General features: G+C 40.6%; 1 protein-coding gene across 6 annotated transcripts in view; it reads right to left on the reverse strand.

Annotated features, from left to right (window-relative positions):
* Positions 1-18,706, reverse strand: part of LOC134861661 (intermembrane lipid transfer protein VPS13B-like) — a 325,581-nt gene that overhangs the window by 291,321 nt on the left and 15,554 nt on the right. For all 6 annotated transcript variants that reach the window (XM_063879045.1, XM_063879048.1, XM_063879049.1 and 3 more), the window contains exons 4-5: positions 7,391-7,508; positions 965-1,132 (exon numbers count right to left, since the gene is read on the reverse strand). In XM_063879045.1, the coding sequence (XP_063735115.1) occupies positions 965-1,132; positions 7,391-7,508 (286 nt within the window). The remainder of the gene's footprint in view (positions 1-964; positions 1,133-7,390; positions 7,509-18,706) is intronic.

Here is an 18,706-nt window from a genome sequence, read left to right on the forward strand (position 1 = left end):
AAAGAAGAGAAATTGAATGTAGATACCTTTTGCATTCAACATACATGAAATACAGGCCTGAAAGAGGTAGTGAGTGTGTGTGTGTGTGTGTGTGTGTGTGTGTGTGTGTGTGTGTGTGTGTGTGTGTGTGTGTGTGTGTGTGTGTGTGTGTGTGTGTGTGTGTGTTCTGACTGACTCTATTCAGACTAATAACAGGATTCAGAATTTGTTTTTGTCCGAGCAGTGCCAGTAACCACCTCTGTAACCCCCACTTGCTTTACTGTAATGTTCGAATGGGGCTCCCTTAACAAGAATCCCACAGTGTTCAGAGTGGATCAAAAAACTGTCTCTATTGACATAGGCTTTTGTGACTCTATAAAAGAAATAATTCTTCCTTCAAGGTTATGTTGATGGTTCAAGTTTAAAATAATTGTATTTCTGTGGCAGTAACCTAAAAAACCAAGGAGTATGGACTATGCCAAAACAATGTATGGAAACACTTTGCAGAGAATGGATATAGGCTTACAGTATCTATGCAGTCAATAAATACCGACTAGAAGAATTTAAATAAACAAAAAAGCACAGGATGCAGGCTTGTGTCACATAAAGATCCCTGTTAATTATGCATACTAACAGTACTGATTCATTTTTGCACTAAGGCTTTTTACAGAGAAAACACCGACATGACAAATCTTCACATTATCTCAGTCCGTGTAGTCTGTGGTCCTCCATGTTATATGTTCGAAGCACTCCTCTACTGAGGATCAGTCACTGTCCTGTGTCTTTAAATGCAAGTCGCAGCACACTCTCCAATCAGACTGAGGAGTCTGAATATGAGACTTCTCTAGCAGCTCACATTAGGCATTTACACAAACAGTCATGACCTTAATTGGAAAAACAAACGTAAACACTTATTGTAGTATATAGGTTCCAGTCTCAGTGGATTTACTAGATAATCCAAGAGATGTAAGCAGCCATTGCTCACCAGTAATGTCCATGAAGGCCCTCTCCCATATGTCGTCCACAGTGTAGCACTCTGCTGAGGTAATGTTTACCGACAGCACAATGTCATCCTCCACGTACTTAAGGATCAGGTTGTTCACCACAATATTCACGTTATTCACAACACGTCTGATCAGGCTCTGCACGTAACCTGCGAACACATGAGCAAAACATGACAAAAATCTTAATCTGCATAATTATAAATAGGACACATATGCACACAAGAAGACATCGAGCAATATCAGATTGAATCTACAAGCTAATATCAGGGCTCGGTAACTTAGTGCAAATATACCATAAAAGAGTTAAATCCAGAACTGCATTCCCTAAAGGTCAATGCTCTATTCGGACTCCTGCTATCATCAGTCGATGGTAAATAAGCAAAAGTCCTGACATATATTTTGCCTTAGTATATGCCTTGGACATGTACTGTAACTAAAATAAGCTTGATTTCCATAATGACTCTCTCTGAGTATACTCCCCCTGCCAGAGCTGCAATTCAAATATTTAACTTCAAACATACTACAAAACTATATTAAAGACAATTTCTGCCAATGATGATAACAAAAAAAACACCAGTCGGCTTCCAGTGTGAAAACACTCAATACACATTCAATTTATAGTGTGATGGTTTGAACGTTTATTTCATCACTTACTTCAAAAATGTAATACATTGCAGGATTTAAAGAGAATAAAACAGGAACCTTTACATGTTGTGGTGATGGAGAGCAAGGGCTAGAGTTATGAACTTTGTACGAATGGAAAGAAACAGGAATATTGAAATAGAGGGTGAAAGATTGGGGTCTGTGGTTTTGTGGTGAGGGAAGTGGCGTAGCAACCAAGCACAAGCAGGAGAGAAAGAGCACTGCGATAGATTGGGTTTCAGCAGAGCTGGGGGAGCCATCCTGCAGTGTTACCAGTACCTCCTAATGGCCACAGTGACGCCCAGAAACAGAAGCTTTGCAGGGAAAACATACATGCTAAGGTCATTACTCAACCAAGTAAGAAAGAACTTAAAATATTACAGACAGGGGACTTTCAACCATAAAATATGAAAATATACAGTAATAAATCCTCCTAACCAATGGCATTATTCATTCCTCCCATGTACTGTTAAACACAGTATTAAAAGTTAAACATGTAAACCTTTAATACTTTTGCCTTATTTTCCAAACGTTTGTGTTCTTGGATCCAAGGGCATAACAGAATGGATAATTAGGCCAAACTAAGTGAAAAATATTTACATGAATCTGTTGACTGTTCTGCTTCTTGTACACAGCCCTACATTCATTAGCATAATCCAACTGACACAATTCTCATGAGGGGATGGGATCATATAAAGAAAACTCAAATGCAATGTCTGACTTGTGTGCGTGTGTGCGTGCGTGCGTGCGTGCGTGCGTGCATGCGTGCGTGCACACCTGCCGTCTGGTAATAAAACAGGCATTTTACCTCCCGTTACTTCACTCTGTTTCTAATTTACTCGTGTCAGAGTGTCTCTCCTGCACTCTCTTTCACTCGCTATACCTCTTCACGCCTCGCACCAAGTCCAGGGCCCCAATTCTTCTCTCTGCAAGCCAACGCGCTGCTAGAACTTCTGTAAACAATTGACACAGCCAGCACCTGTGCTGCGGCCCACAGGGAAGAAGCCCACTTAAAACTGTTCAACCATAAAATGACTGGAAAAACCAGCTCCTTTATGTGATCTTAGAACAGGCCAAGTGCTCTCCTCTGTGCAATACAGGAAAGAAATACTATACTGTCCATGCCCATAATTGTTCCTGTATATGGAAAGTATTAGTAGCTATATCAGCTTTGCCAATTATAGGCCATCGAGAGAAAGATTGACATGTTTCACACACAATATGTACTGTAAGGGCAACTTTCTTTGTTATTCTGAATTGGATTAGGACAGTTAGCTTTATTTGAGCAAATACATATAGTAGCAACATTCTATAAATCCCTGTACTAATTCATTTAATAAAAAATATAAGTAAATAAAGTGGGACTAGGATCTCACTTCCACCATGGCCAGTTTCTTGTGGAACCATGGAAACACTGCAAGGCTGTGTTATTAATGGTAGCTATCAGCACCTGATTATTTTAGTCATTTTACTAGCTCTGGGGCCTCTTATAGTAAAACTGTAGATTCACAGAACCAAACCATGCATGGTACAGCAGGTTTCCAGAACAGGAGAAAGCTCACGCTAGAGAAAGCTCCAGTCTTTACCAGTATGGGATATTATCTTTAAGTAGCATTTTCCAGTAATACCAGAACAGCTGCTGTATTTATTTTCTGAGCAAAGGCCCCAGTACCAGGACAGCAGTAGCACTGGACCATGGATTTGTCTCAGGAGTATGTTTGCCTTTCAGCCTATGCAAATCTCCATGTACTCCAATCACACGCATACTTACACAACCATGCATGCATGCACAACTCTTGGACAGACACAAATCAACACAAGCACACTGAAATCTAACTAATACATTTAGGAGCATGAATTGACTCAACCATGCATACACATGGATATAACACACATCATGAGCACTGAAATAAGCCCTTGTTATAACGTGCATTCTGTGCTTTTCTTGGCACTGATTTTATTAACAAACCCAAATAAAATCTAAATTTGGTCTGAGCATTATTATCCATTAAATTGAGAATAGTTGGGATTTGAAATAGGAACTCATGTTTTGTGAAAAACAAGTAGAAGTGGAGTACTGTCTGGAAGAAGTCGCACAATAATATGATGCTTGCAGGTGCAGAGCCCATGTATTAATAAAATACCTGGTTTGTGAAGAAAGCATTTGATCACAATGTTAAAACATTACTTAGTAAATGAAAATAATCATTTTTGGGGCATTCAGTTTTCAAACTGCTGATCTTAAACATAACTTTAATCCAGCAGGTAGCAGGCTGAAACTAGACTCAAAGTGAGAAATGCTGCTAATAAATGTATTTGAACTCCTGTAAAACAAAACACATTTTCTTCAGAGTGAATATGACCACTGCATGAATCCCCGAAACGTATAAATGCGGTTCTCACCAACATTGGCCGCTGGTCCCCCACAAGCAGCAGCAACCATAATCACTCACAGAGTCCCCTAAGGTGGAAGCACTTGGTGTTTGCTCTTTGTGTGACTACCAACCCCATGGCATATGAATTAACATCACCATTTTCCTCCACAGGGAGAACAGGGAGGATAAATTCATTCAGCATGTGAGAGCTTAGGGCCAAATGACTGGATAATTGCTGGTGGCTGCTTTTTAGTGTCGGCCGTGTTTTCTTTTGGTTGTTTTGAAGGGGAGGGGAGCAGACGCAACAGAGGTTTGTCGACATAGATGCTGACGAAGAAGGAAGACTGGGATGGTCTTATCTTGTCTTTTTCCAATGGCAATTCCAAACCAATTGTTAATCAGGCAAGTTCACGTACCGTGCGCCATGTCAATGTCTTTTCAGTTTCTGTGGACCACTATATAAACTTAAATACACTTGAAATGATGAAAGTGGGTCATTATGTACAGTGACAGTTTTTATTTGTAAACCAGCTCTTTGAAGGCAGTCTTGGAACTCAACTCAACCTTGATAATAATAATAATATTAATAATAAGCTTTATATTTGTATAGCACCTTTCAAACAAGAATTGCAGTCCAAAATGCTTCACAGCAGCTATACAGGCAGATGAATATAAAATAGACAGAATAAAAGCAATGTAGACAATAAAAGGATAAAAGCAATGTAGAGACGATAACAAACGTTGATTGATAAGAACCAAACCAACAGCTACATTAAAATAAATATATCCACTCAGATTCGGGATTGAACACAGGCAATGAAGACTTGACTCACTCTCAACTTGGACTCTTCTTGGATGACCCTGACTTGGACTCGAAAAGTGGGGTCTCGAGATAATTGGTGACTTGACTACAACACTGACAACTAGCCTGTATAGCAACTACAATATGTTTGAGAGTTGAAATGCTATAAAATAAAAAAGTGTGTAGTTTGTTATTGTCTTGTATATTATATACTATTATAATCAAATCATAATTATAGCAATATTTACATAATGCACACAGGACTGTTAGCCGCAGCCAACACCAACCTATCATGCCTTTTTTTAATGGAGTTCACGGTCACCTGTTAGGCAAAACCCACTTTTTCATGTCATGTTTCTAGAATCAAAATTGATTTGGATTAACTTAAAAGGCACATTTGTGTCATATTAAATAAAAAGGCAGACATGAAGACAATCTATGCATTCTGGAACACTCTGAGAAGAAAATAAATAAATTGTTTTGTTACTTCAACAAAGTAACAGCTGAAGCTGCTGCTCCTCACAGAGGGGAGAGGAGAGAGGGGAGAGGGGAGAGGCTTTAAATGACTTTAAATTGTGGATAATTGTAGAAGGCCCCCATTGTTCTGCGGGTCAACACGTCAGGCAGCCTACACATCTTTTTTGGTATTCTTGAAAAAAATGACAGAAAATATTGGGTGATGGTGTTCTCTGGATCAGAGTACTTCTGACATCCCTGCAGGACACAGAATCGTTCTGATGAGAGTCGCCTGTCAATCATCAAATCAGGGGTCTTATTAATACCGTGTTGATTACTGTTTGAAGTTGTACCGATGGATGCAGTAGCGGTTTTAGACCGATTTTTCGGGGGGTGGGGGGGGCCAGTTACTTTATGAGAGGTGCACAATAAATGAGGGTTAAAAAAAGACAATAACAGTATGAAGTAATTGGGTAAAATGAACTACAATAAAATACAGTAGTTGGTATTTATTTCAGTAACTTTAAGTTACTCTTCTTTGTTTCAGTAACAACATTGTTACAGTAGTAACTTTTTCATTTACAGTACTGTTTCAGCAGTAATCAGTATTTACACTTCAGGGTCTCTGCATTCCAGGCTGAGGTTTCCTCCTCTTTCTCATTTCAGAAACAATATCCTGTGTTTTTTGTGATTTTTTGTCTCTCAGCGTCTAGTCCTGAATCTTACCTGAATTAGAAAGCGAACAGCCTCTGGAGAGGACACTGTTGTAGAATGCTGAGTCACATTAGCCCCGCCTATCACGCCAGCACTATAGCCAATAAATCATAGTATTATAAACCTTTTTTTTGGAGGGTGGCCACAGGGGGGTCCCAGGTCAGCGTTACGGGTGCACTGGTCCCTGTTGCCCAACAACATTTTTTTTTGTTCGCACTTCTGCGACCCACTCAAAATCCGTTGAGAGCCACTGATGTAAAGGGTCAAGGCAATATTATACATAATGCATTTTAGTCAGGCTGTCAAGAGCTTTTTAAACCTTCATGGCACAAAACATCCACACTGTCACTCATCTTCACTCTCCCTGTCCTATCCTGCTGGTGGTTTTGTTTGGGCATGGTTCATGTATATCAACCTGTGTGTTTAATGTGAGGGATAAAAGTAATTTCCCCCTGGGGATTAATAAATGATGTCTTGTTATTATTAATATTCTTTTGTATCTTCTTAGGCAAACATCCTCCGTCTGAGTCATACCAGGTTGTTTCTACGTTACTTACTTGTTATCCACCCCCCCCACACACACACACACACACACACCTACCTGGGGGGATGTATTTAAGGCACCCTGCTTTAACAGCTGTGGAGAGACATTATCTCATAACATCACCCTGGAAATGGATCCTCCCCTGATACAGGCAGCCAGGCGTGTAGGTCCATATAGTCACACACACTAGAGCTCTGGGGGTGAACCTAACTGTGACGGTGGCCTAGCCCTTAAAGCTCACGACCAGGACAGACCTTCCTTTAAATTACTTCACTGTTCAACCTTTACGTTTTAAGGAAGATCAGAATCTGTACATTATAGAACTGTAAATATTATTTGGTTGCTTTTTCTTTCTCCTTACTTTTTGTGTTTTAAAGTCATTTATTCATATTTAATTCTCCCTTTTGCCAATACTTTTTTCGCCTTAGCATTTGCATCTGAAAAAGGCAGGCAAGGAATCCGTGGCCCTGTAGGAGGCATGTAGTCAAGTGGCCTTGTTGATAAGAGCTATCACTGTGTGATTTATCACAGAGACATCCCCCACACTCTGGCTGATTTACACCGGTTGAAATAGCAGTGCTACACCGCTCCTCCTAAATGCATTCTCACAGTGTAAACAGGTACTACCTCAGTGGTAACACCGGCTTCTTCAGGGATTGAACTACATCAAGCCAATAGATTTAAATGACTTGTTTGGCATTCCAAGAGGTTGAAAGAAAAACACAATTTCTCTGTAGTGTAATAAGTCCTGATCTTATCCTCACTCTGTGGCCCCAACCTCCCCCACAGAGGTTGGGCCTACCCTGGTGGTAGGGAGGTGCCTTCCTGCCCAGGGAGGTGGAATCATTTCACTGGTCCCAGGGCCATCACTCACCTGGGGGCAGATCCGGGTCACTGGGGGCAGCCTGCTGGAGGCGGCGGGGCTTGGCCACAGCCTTGGAGCTGTCTGAGACACTGCGACTGGTGGAGCTCGAGCCACTCTCGTGGTCCTCCTGATGAAAAGAGGATAGTGGACGTGAACACAGGGTGATATTTTATTTAACTTTAGTGTAGCTGCATAGACGTTCGATATGGTGGCAGTCCTAGTATTCTCTAATATTTGAATTAATATAATGCTTTCATTATTGCATTTTTCATGCATAAACCATGTTATCTTGCTTGTGTTAATCTGGTTGCATATAGAGTTACTAAACTGAGTTTTTATCTCACAAATTATTTAGTATTTAGTGTTGGTAATGAATTATTTCTTTAATTAATCTTGTTTTCATTACTTTATGCATATGTACTATTTAGGTCAAAGAGTATCCTTTGGAGTAACCCTTTTTGAGAGTTTTGATCCAACCAAAAAAGAGCAGTTCTTGTGTTCAGGTTTGCACACACCTCCCTAGCATGAGAAAGATGGAAAACCTAAATAGTTAAGTAAACTTTAGTAATAAGTATCAATGCAACCTGCGTAATTTAATTATAACACGAGTATGATTATTTGAATATAAATAATTATTGAACAGAGGAGCATCTACCAAACATAGTTTTTTAACCACTTAACACTAAATCTTCCCCCTGACCTAGCTCCCACCTACATTTAACAAACATCTCCGTGGGCTCTAAAAATAAACTCTAGTCTTAAGGGTGAAGGTCTCTCCTCCACAACCCCACGTCATCTGTACTCAAGAGTGTGAAGCCCAGGAATGCAAGGTTAAGATGTGTGTGTGTGTGTGTGTGTGTGTGTGTGTGTGTGTGTGTGTGTGTGTGTGTGTGTGTGTGTGTGTGTGTGTGTGTGTGTGTGTGTGTGTGTGTGTGTGTGTGTGTGTGTGTGTCTGTCTGTCTGTCTGTCTGTCTGTCTGTCTGTCTGAGTGGTTTGTAGAATGCCTCAGACAATTTCACTTAGAGATTAGGTGCAATTAAACAGTAGGGAAAAAGGGACAAAACAAGACTTACAGCCTGTGACCTTTACTCAACTACTGCTTGGATAGATACCATTTAACTTAAGCCTAGTAAATGTATAAATGCAAAAAGAGAGAAAAACACAACTAAGCAATATATTCAAACACTCTCCTATAGCATGAAGCAAAACCAAAGTCTCTCATATCTGATGTCATCAAGTAACAGAGTTTGGAGAACTTTACATTACAAAAAAAGAGACTGACTTTTTCTGGACTTCTAAAACTCCAGAGGGTCTGGGTCATTGTGTTTCCAAGTTTCAGGAGCGACGTGTTCATTGCTTGTGAATCAAGAGTTCATTATCCAGGGTTATGGACTTCAAATGTGTAATATCAGTTGTTGCATGCTGAGAACTAACATTTATTACATTTAGAATATGTTCAACACTTCTATAAAAAAAACCTTAAACTTAAAAATTAAAGAAATACCTCATATTCATTTTCAAAGTACAAATAAGCCTTCAACAAAGGAAAAAAGAAAACCAAGTAGAGAAACAGTATATAATAGCAGCTCGTAGGCGAGTACGGTAAGACCATTTGGACAAAGAAAGGGGGCAATCACAAGTGTTTGAAATGAAAAATGTGGTAGAGCGTCTAAGGAGTCACCATTTATCCTGGCCAGGGTTAGGAAAGTTATTCTAAAAATGTTTACTCAGTTACCTAATGATTTAATACAGTTAAGCTGAAAAACTTCATTTTATGGTCACATAGGTTCACCTATTGAATAAAAAAATGAACCACTAAGCAAACCAAATGAACGTGGCTATCCATGCACACACACACTTCATTTGCACATACCCAAATAGGCAAATAAAAAAACCCCAGTCACATCTTTCATGCTATATATGCCGGATACACACATACCATACACAATTAAAACACATTCATTGGTTCTACTATTAAATGACAATGAAAGAGACATGTTTTTAGGTATTTAGTGTACAATACAATACTACTCTAGCACTTTAGAACAGTGCACTTTCATATCTATACCTAAAGGAATGCCTAGCTCAGCAGGCCAAGAGTACATTAAGTTCAACAACTCATACCGCAACTAAAGAACAAGACTGTCAAATTTGGAAGTAGCACAATTAAGTGCTCAATGTCATCATGGGCACTGAGTAATACTCCAGAGGCGAAAAAAAAAAAGCCTTTTCAGAGGAAAGTCCTGGGACAAATGAAGCCGGCCTCAGCTGCTGCCGGGTAAACTGATCCCCCCTAATGCCACGGCAGGGCACAGGACAGGGAGGAAGGGTGGAGGGAAAGACAGAAGGACCAGGAAAAGGGGTGTTGATTCCCCTGCAGGCATGTCAACTCAGCTGTTGACCAAAGATGACAGTAGCAAAAAAGGAAAAGAGAGACAATATGTGAGTGGAAAGGAATAACAATAAGTGAAAGCGAGGCAGTGAGCTTGAGAAAAGTGAAGATACAGCGAGAGTGAGAGAGACTAGGCACAACGATACCGAAACAGAGGCACACAGAAAAGGAGCAGGTCCTGCAGTGTGAGTGGCAGGCAAGAGTGACCCCCTACTAGGAGGGTAAGTGGGCACCCATGGAGGGTTAGGGCACAGGAAGGTTATGCCTGACCTTTGTCCCCCTGTAGACGTCTGGCTCAGTCAGGCCGGGGAGGCTGTGTGTTGAGCCGGTCTTGAGGGACGACCCTCATCTGAGCTGCTCAACACATACGCTAAGCATCGCCTCTGCCTCCAGCCCTTCAGCAGAGGCTGTCATAGCTGTCCTTGTACAAACAAATGATCTATAATGCACCGACACCAGAAACCAGTCCAGTCTCAACTGCCATTGGCAATGTAATGTTTAAGTAAATTGGCCTAGATAGGCAAAACAATGAAGAATTACACCTTTGTTTGGGTAATTGGACCGTTCAGGGCTCGGCAAGCAGAAAGGTGAACAGCGTAGTGTAATGACACCTTAGGACAAAGCCTGAATTATTATTTGAAATAGATTTTTCTCAGGATGTTGAATAAATTGTTTTAAATAGGTTATATATACTACTAAATAATATATATATTACTCAGTGTTGAGTCTGGGGAAAACAGATTAATGGTCTTACTTGACATCTGTTGGCCTAAAACAAAACTGCTTTCTTTTTTATTGTACAAGGCACATTTCTTAAAAAAATATAATGTCATCTTTTTTTCTCCAGAAATCATCAAGCTATTTTTCTATTTCAGTTAAACACGCAGACATTTTTTTTGGCAGGGATTAGCAGCTGACTACCAGGCATGCCTGCAACTGACTCATCTTAGAAAGGCAAACATTTTCAAAACTGGTCAATTTCACACAGTTTCAGCAGATTAATGGTTGCATGCAGAAGAACATTGCTGGATAAACACACTCTTTGTTATTGTTGTTTTTCCCCTGCAGGTTGCTGGCACAGTCATGCTGACATCAAAGCAGCAGGCCTGGAGAGTGAAGGCCAGGCAGTGGAGGGCAAACACCTATGGAGTGAGAAAATAAATGAAGGAAACCCGATAGTTCCTTATCTCAGAGACCTCCTCCTCCCCCAAATCACTCACATACACACACAAACACAGACACACTCACTGGGTCTGACAAGTAGGGGCCCTTTCCCCCATGTCAAAGCCTACAGAGCACCATCCCCGGGGAGGATCCAGCAATCCGACCTCATCCCTTGTAGAAAAACACTCACAGACAACACATTTTGTCATATAATAGAAAAAATGGAAAACCCCAGGGACTTGCGGGAGGCGACGTGCATGTGATTGGTCCCTGATTATTTTTCTACAACTTTAGTAAAACAAAAAAAGAACTCCTATCATGATACACAAACCTCACATCTTGAAGCTGCTCACAATGCAGCTTGATGTGAACTTCTCTTTATACATTGTGTTCACCTGGCCTCCCTTTCTTCTTCTGACTTACATTTCATTTATTTTAACTTCTTTTTTTCTACCTTTAATTTAGTTGCTTTATTCTAGACCTTCTCGTCCCAGTTTGAAGTTGTTTCAACAGCTCTGACCCTGGTTCCCATAACAAAGATCTCCAGCTCGCTCCAAGAGGAATGACACATAAAAAAGCCTCCCTGTTTCAAACTTACAGTCACAGCTTGGGATGGTTCCAGTAATATCAAATGTTTTTCAGCTATGATGACGAGACAACCCCACTGGAATGTAAGCTGAGGAGCACAGAGCTGATCGCAGATGACTCAAATTACCTTTTCTTTAACGTCCCTTGGCTTCGAACACATCCATCAGCTCAACTAAAAATTAGCTGCTAATGGGTATTTAATGAAACAGTAACAAATGCAGAAAGCCATTACAACATGATTAAAGACAGTGGTTTCATTTTCTCCTCAAATCGAGGTACACTAGAAAAATGTTGCTGCCAGAACTGTGGACTAATTCTGATTATCCTTCACAAGACTCATAAAAGTGGCCCCGGCCGTGGCGCAACTGGCTGGGGCACCTGCACCGTACGCCAGCGACCCGGGTTCGATTCCCGACCCGTGGTCCTTTCCGGGACCCACCCCGAATCTCTCTCCCACTTTCCTGTCACTCTCCACTGTCCTCTCCGATTAAAGGCAAAAAGCCCCCAAAAAATATAAAAAAGAATAAAAAAAAAAGACTCATAAAAGTTCCACGCAAACAACTACACTACAAATGTACGACTAATACCTTACATTCGCAAATGCATGATCAACCTCTCAGTGTAAATATAAAGATTTAAACACAGCAAAGCCTTGCTGCTGGAATGCATGGCAGATTGAAGGGATTAGACCCCAAAATGAGCCCAGATGAATATCACATCGTGTGACATTCTGAATAATTATCTCAATGAAAACAGCTCATTACAGAAATGTGGTCTCTTTTTCTCCATGTTTCCCTCTTCAAGTAATAAAATCTGCTACTGGGGGGGGGGGGGGGGGGGGTTACTTTCACTGCAATGGCTGCACCAATGAAATATTGCAGTCCTGAGATGTACACAATGTGCTTCAGTATTTCTACTGGACTGGTGTATTTATTTGCTGTTTCTCTCATAAATAAGAAAGTCAGGTTAAGATCAGTGCTATTGCCACTTAGTTTCTGAAAAAGCTCAAGTTTACTTTATAACTCTTGTTATTGTCTTTACAGTGTTATGATGTATCTTTAATCTGTGATTTATTCAAACCTTCTTACCTATATAACTACCACATCCAAAACAGAATATAGACAGATTCATGGGTTTTATTTGGAATCATTCCAGAAGAATGTAACTTATGTCTATAATACAAGAAGTGCACCTAAGCATATTTCATCCCAGCAAACTGTTACAATCTAACAGCTGTATAACGGTTTCAACCTCCTTTAATCCACAAGTCACCCAAAACATAACATGTTCATTAAAGAGGGGGAAATAGGGAGGAAAACACTGGTGATATCATGCAGGAGGTCACTTCCAAAAGGACCTTCACTGTACAAAGTGTTTTTTATCTGCTTGCCCAGGACAACAACAAAGATAACCCACAGGAAGTAACAGAAGGATGTCTGTCAAAGCATTTTTTTGACATTTTAGGACAGCTATTGCATTAGCTGTCCTAAAAGGGGGTACTTGGTTGCAGTTGTACTAATATTTTAGTAAAGGGACAGTGTAAAATCTGCACACTGCGGACAGTTAAACTACCTTGACTGTCAAAAGACACTTTTGAGCTTAGGGGCGTACCTTTTTACCACTGTACAGAAGTTTTGACTAAGACATGTCCTACAGTGCCATTACTGTCCAATACTAAATGTGATTCCAAGAGTCATCATATAAGCAAAGTTCAAGTTATACCTGCAGTCTTAACGGCAGTTAAGCTGTGCAAGATTTTCCAATGATCTTGTAAATATAGTATTCTTGCATGAAATGTGTTTCTTTGATAAAAATTAAAGAAAGGATTGTTGCATGTTTCCCCACAACAGTAGGCAAGTCAACAGTAAAATATTTTAAAGCAGAGGTAGGCCTGAGGTCAGAGGTCTTTCATCATTGCCTATGTTGTTCGTTTTCCACAGAATATCTTGGGTCATAGTAGTTCTATTCCCAAGAGCTGATTAAAAGTTAAAACCAATTAATTCGGACAGGCTAGTGCCTAGTTCTGATATAATATTTCTAAAATGTTGCCCAGTGACCTTTTGATGTTTAAATACATTGTTTCTACTGGTGAACTGCTATTTAACTATCATTGCATCTGACACACAGTACTGTAGTCTCAAGAGTGAATGGATAAAGCAGAAGGGTACAAAGAATGAAGGAGAGCAAAGAGATAGTAAGAGATCAAAAAGCCAGGACAGAAAAGAAGACAAATAGAAGTGAGACCAAGGGAAAGTGGGAGGTGGCAAAACTAAAAGAGAATGAGACACAGAAAAAGAATGGGAAAGGAGGGAGAAATTGGTCCTGATTTAGATCTGAGAGGCTCTGGTCGTTCAGATGTCTCCATCAGCTAACCGCAAGCCCAGACTGAGCATGTGAGGCATGCTGCTTACACTGGCACAGCTACCCCCCCCCCCTCCCATGCTAATAACTGCAATGTGTTAGCTACAATACAACACTCTCTCTCTCTCTCTCTCACACACACACTCTCACACACACACACACACACACACACACACACACACACACACTTTTGGTAGGTACTGACCTACCAAAAGTGGTCCACGGAAGGAAAACCTGTGAACTGGTGACAGAGTCACCGGCGGCCAAGGCTCATTAATGTGCGTAGGGAGTGAAAGGCGGCCCGTGTGGTTCGATCCAACAGAAGAGCTACTGTGGCTCAAACTGCTGAAACAGTTAGTGCTGTTTCTGTTAGAAAGCTGTCAGAACACACAGAGCATCACAGCTTGTTGCGTATGGGGCTGCGTAGCCGCAGACCGGTCAGTGTACCAACTACCTTAACTTATTGCAGACCAAGTACCCCCTTCATGGAGTCGGTGTTCCCTAAGGGCAGTCGCCTCTCTCAGCAGGATAATGTTCCCTGCCACACTGAAGAGATGCTTCAGGAATGGTTTGAGGAACACAACAAGGAGTTCAAGGTGTTGACTTGGCCTCCAAATTCCCCAGATCTCAATCCATCGAGCATCTGTGGGATGTGCTGGATGAACGAGACGGATCCATGGAGTCCCCACCTCCCAACTAACAGGTCTTAAAGGATCTGCTGCTAACGTCTAGTGGAGTCCATGCCTCGACGGGTCAGGGCTGTTTTTCAAAAGGGGGACCTACACAACATGGTGGTCATAATGTTTAGCTGATCGTTGTGTATTGTCGAGATGCTGAAAATTAGTTGTCAGGAACTGGTTTCGACATGAACTGCCATTTATCTATCGAAACCTGAAACATCACCCAAACAAGTGTTGGCAATTACTTCATACACAATATTAAGCACACTATACAAGACATAAGCACCCCTTAAACAATGTAAGCACCAGCCTCAAAGAACAGCGCAAGCAGTGGCTAAAGCTACTCTGACATCTTAATTGCACATGTGAGGTGCAGCTGGGAGGCACGAACTGTAGAGGTCTAAGTGTTCTTTGAGAGTATCAATGTTCTGAAACCAGCAAGATAGAATAAATCACACTGAGAGAAATGGGAGAGGACTTTCCGTCAACGTTGAGAAATACCAAAGCCATATTGCAGGAGGTTAGAGCATGCAGGTTGACTGCAGCCGGCCAAATGTTTGCATAGCATTTATACACCGGGTTCCAAAGCAACTGAGGTGCTCCCAACATTCATCATCTTACTTGAAAGATGGAAAACGATCCAACCCAATCCTCGTCAAAACTCAAGTCTCAAATTGTCTTCATCAGTGTTATAAAAAAAGATTGTTTTCATTTTACTAGTCAAGTTTGGATTACAAACAATCTTAAAATGGGATATAAACATTGAAATATGTAATATCTGTGATACCTGCTTCATACCCATGTCTGTCTTTGTTTGCAATGGTACTTCTATTTCTGAAAATGTGGCTGTGACATAGAACAACTCGCAAATATGTGCATGGTTGGACTGAGAAGCAGATGATTTAGCCTTGTTTATCCAGGGCTGGTTCGAGCTGTTATTATGTTATATTTTTTACACATTATCATACATTATATTATATAGTGGTAATAAAAATCCCAGCATGCAAAGCAATAACAGTAAGCCACAAGGTAAAACCTCAGGTCTTACTTTAAACATAAAGGTCACACCAATTATGCAAAATGCACTTTTTTAAATGTCTTTTATTCATAAATATCTGTCCCCGGTGTGTAAGGAGACTCACAAAGTGTCAGAAAATACAACTCTCTCTTTTCCTCCTTACAGACACCTCTAAAAACGGGGGTACAACTGAGCTGATCCACATTTGCTTTGGGCTGGCTTTACATTGAACTCCTGGCAACTTCCCACCCACGTGTCACGTCCCAACCTATCATCCCCCAGATGCAGGAAAGCAGCCCCAGAACATAACCGAGCCCCCTCTATGTTTCATAATAGGTATAGTGGTCTTTTCTTTGTATGCTTCATTTTTGTGTCTGTAAACATAGAGCTGATGTGACTCGCCAAAAAGTTCCAGTTTTGTCTGATCTGTCCAAAGGAAATTCTCCCAGAAGCTTTGTGGCTTGTCAACATGCATTGTGGCAAATTGCAGTCTCGCTTTTTTATGATTTTCTTTCAACAGTGGTGTCCTCCCCGGTCGTCTTCCATTAAGTCCACTTTGGCTCAAAATGCGGCGGATGGTGCGATCTGACACTGACGTACCTTGACCTTGGAGTTCACCTCTAATCTCTTTGGAAGTTGTTCTGGGTTTTTTGGTTACCATTCGTATTATCAGTCTCTTCAATATGTCATACATTTTCCTCTTTGCGGCCTCGTCCAGGGAGGTTGGCTACAGTCCCACGGACCTTAAACTTCTGAATAATATGTGAAACTGTAGTCACAGGAGCATCAAGCTGCTTGGAAATGGTCTTATAGCCTTTGCCTTTAACATGCTTGTCTATACTTTTCTTTCTAATATCCTGAGACAACTCTCTCCTTAGCTTTCTGTGCTCCATGTTCAGTGTGGTACACACCATGATACTAAACAGCACAGTGACTACTTTTCATCCTTTAAATAGACAGACTGACTGATTACAAGTCTGAAGACACTGTGATGAAATACAGGAAATACAGGACACACCTTAGTTTAACTTGACCCTGTGGTCAAATTATTTTCAGTCTTTCTAGGGGTACCATCATTTTTGTCTAGGCCAGTTTCATTATTTTGTTTTTTAAATGATTCTGTTGAACCACAATTTAAAAGCAATGTCTGATTTTCATTTGTTATTTTTTAATACATTTTTATTTATTATTACTTTTGTCAGTTTCAAGTTATTTCAGTGACCATTGTGGGTTTTTCTTTCTTTAACGGAAGGGTACCAACAATTTCGTCCACGTCTGTAATACATATAATGTCACTGTTCTAGTGGTAAACACTGAGAAGTGTTTCAGAAATAATGCTTGATGTGGTTTGAACATAATATGGGGTTTAATCACAGCAGCGTTTAGCTGAGTTTCTCGGTTGGAAACTTCTCTCTTCAGACAGAATGCTGCATGACGTTCCAAAGGGGCGTTGCCAGCAGCAGCTAGTTCATTTAAAGCTAGTCACAGAATCAGCATTTCAGGAACAGCGCTGAGATAGAGGGGGATGAGGCATGCTACAATGGGGGATCTGTTTGGTATTTTGAGCAAACCACTTCACAGACATGTTTTGCATTGATATGGCCCTACAATATATTGTCCAAATATAGCATAATAGGAGACCTGTGTTTTTGAAATGCTAACATGACTTTACCTGGTACAAATATCTGTGATATCTCTGCAATAATGTCAAAACTCCTCTCTGTTCTGTTTCAGCTGAATATTAGTTTTTTATAAAAGATTAGGAGCACATAACAATTCCATGAGAGCATGCTAATTCCTATCGTGTCAGTCATTTGGCAATATGGTTAATGTACCATGTTATCATGTTGCTTACAATGTTGTAGGTCTGTTTTCTTTTTCAAATGGTAAAATGTGGCCAGACAATGACATGTTAACAATTTCTCAGTTGCTCAGTTTCTTTGGAATAAAATGCAGTGCGTCCCGTGTTATTTGTAAATATTAAAATAAAAAAGGGTTTGGATGGTGTCATCCTTTCTATGATAAGACGGAATGTATTTATATCTAAAAGTGGTGAAGGTCATCTAAATGGAGCATGCACTCACCGTGAGGCATAAAACATAGACCACCCACAGTTTGTCCAACATGGAGTCATACAAGCTAACCTTTCTCCACTGAACATTTATATACAAAGGAATTGAGTTACTCCTTTTTGTCACTTTCAGTCTCTCTCAAAATAAAATAAAGTCCATTCCTCTATACATGTTGTTAGAGCAAGAACATGACAAGAATATAGTGAGAAATGAACCAACCTGGTTTATTTGGTCTGTGCAGCACCTCACTAACACAATTAAATAAAATGAAAACCTGTTGTGTAACATTACATATGGCTCAAGAAATAATATACTATATTTCAACTAATGGATGCCAACTCCCTAATTGAATGCCTTCTCTTCTTATAGTGTCTGTAAAGATTCAAGACCACAAAGCATGTGGTGTTCTGAATTGCTGACAGAAGAAAGCACTAATAAAGCAAACATTAGCCTTAATTGCAAGGTAATCGTTTCCAAGACCACAATACAACCAGGAGCATCCAGCAAGTAATTAGCTCCATAGAGGGACTGCTGTACTCCGGATGGCCTGAGAGCAGGGATTAAGTAGTGGATCGGCAGCATCCTGCCCAAAGTGTATTGATCATCACTTGACTCACTGGATGCAGAAAGCTTTTTGGTTTAATTACCCTCACCCCACCAACAGCTTTCCTGTGTCAGAAGACCGTCTGAGGAGCTCAAGTTACTTTATCCCGCCAAGAACCCAAAACTCCATTAAACCTTAAAGAAAAAAGGATGAAACGCTGTGGGGTTTGTAGCATTTGCTGACTCACGGGCCATGGTGGCTGCATGACGGCAAAGACTTCTGCTGGAATGACACACTTTGCATTCTGCAGATGATGCTTTAAATAAGATTGGAATTCCAAACAGAAACCAGGAACAAGTGTCCCTTGTTGTTGAGAAATTGAATAAAGGGCAGTTATCCATCCATCCATCTTCTCCTGCTTTTCTGTCAGGGTTGCGGAGGTAACAGCTCCAGCAGAGAGCCCCAAACTTCTCTTTCCCTGGCCACATCAACCAGCTCTGACTGGG

The sequence above is a fragment of the Eleginops maclovinus genome, chromosome 3 (genome assembly GCF_036324505.1).
Source record: "Eleginops maclovinus isolate JMC-PN-2008 ecotype Puerto Natales chromosome 3, JC_Emac_rtc_rv5, whole genome shotgun sequence".
Classification (NCBI taxonomy): domain Eukaryota; kingdom Metazoa; phylum Chordata; class Actinopteri; order Perciformes; family Eleginopidae; genus Eleginops; species Eleginops maclovinus.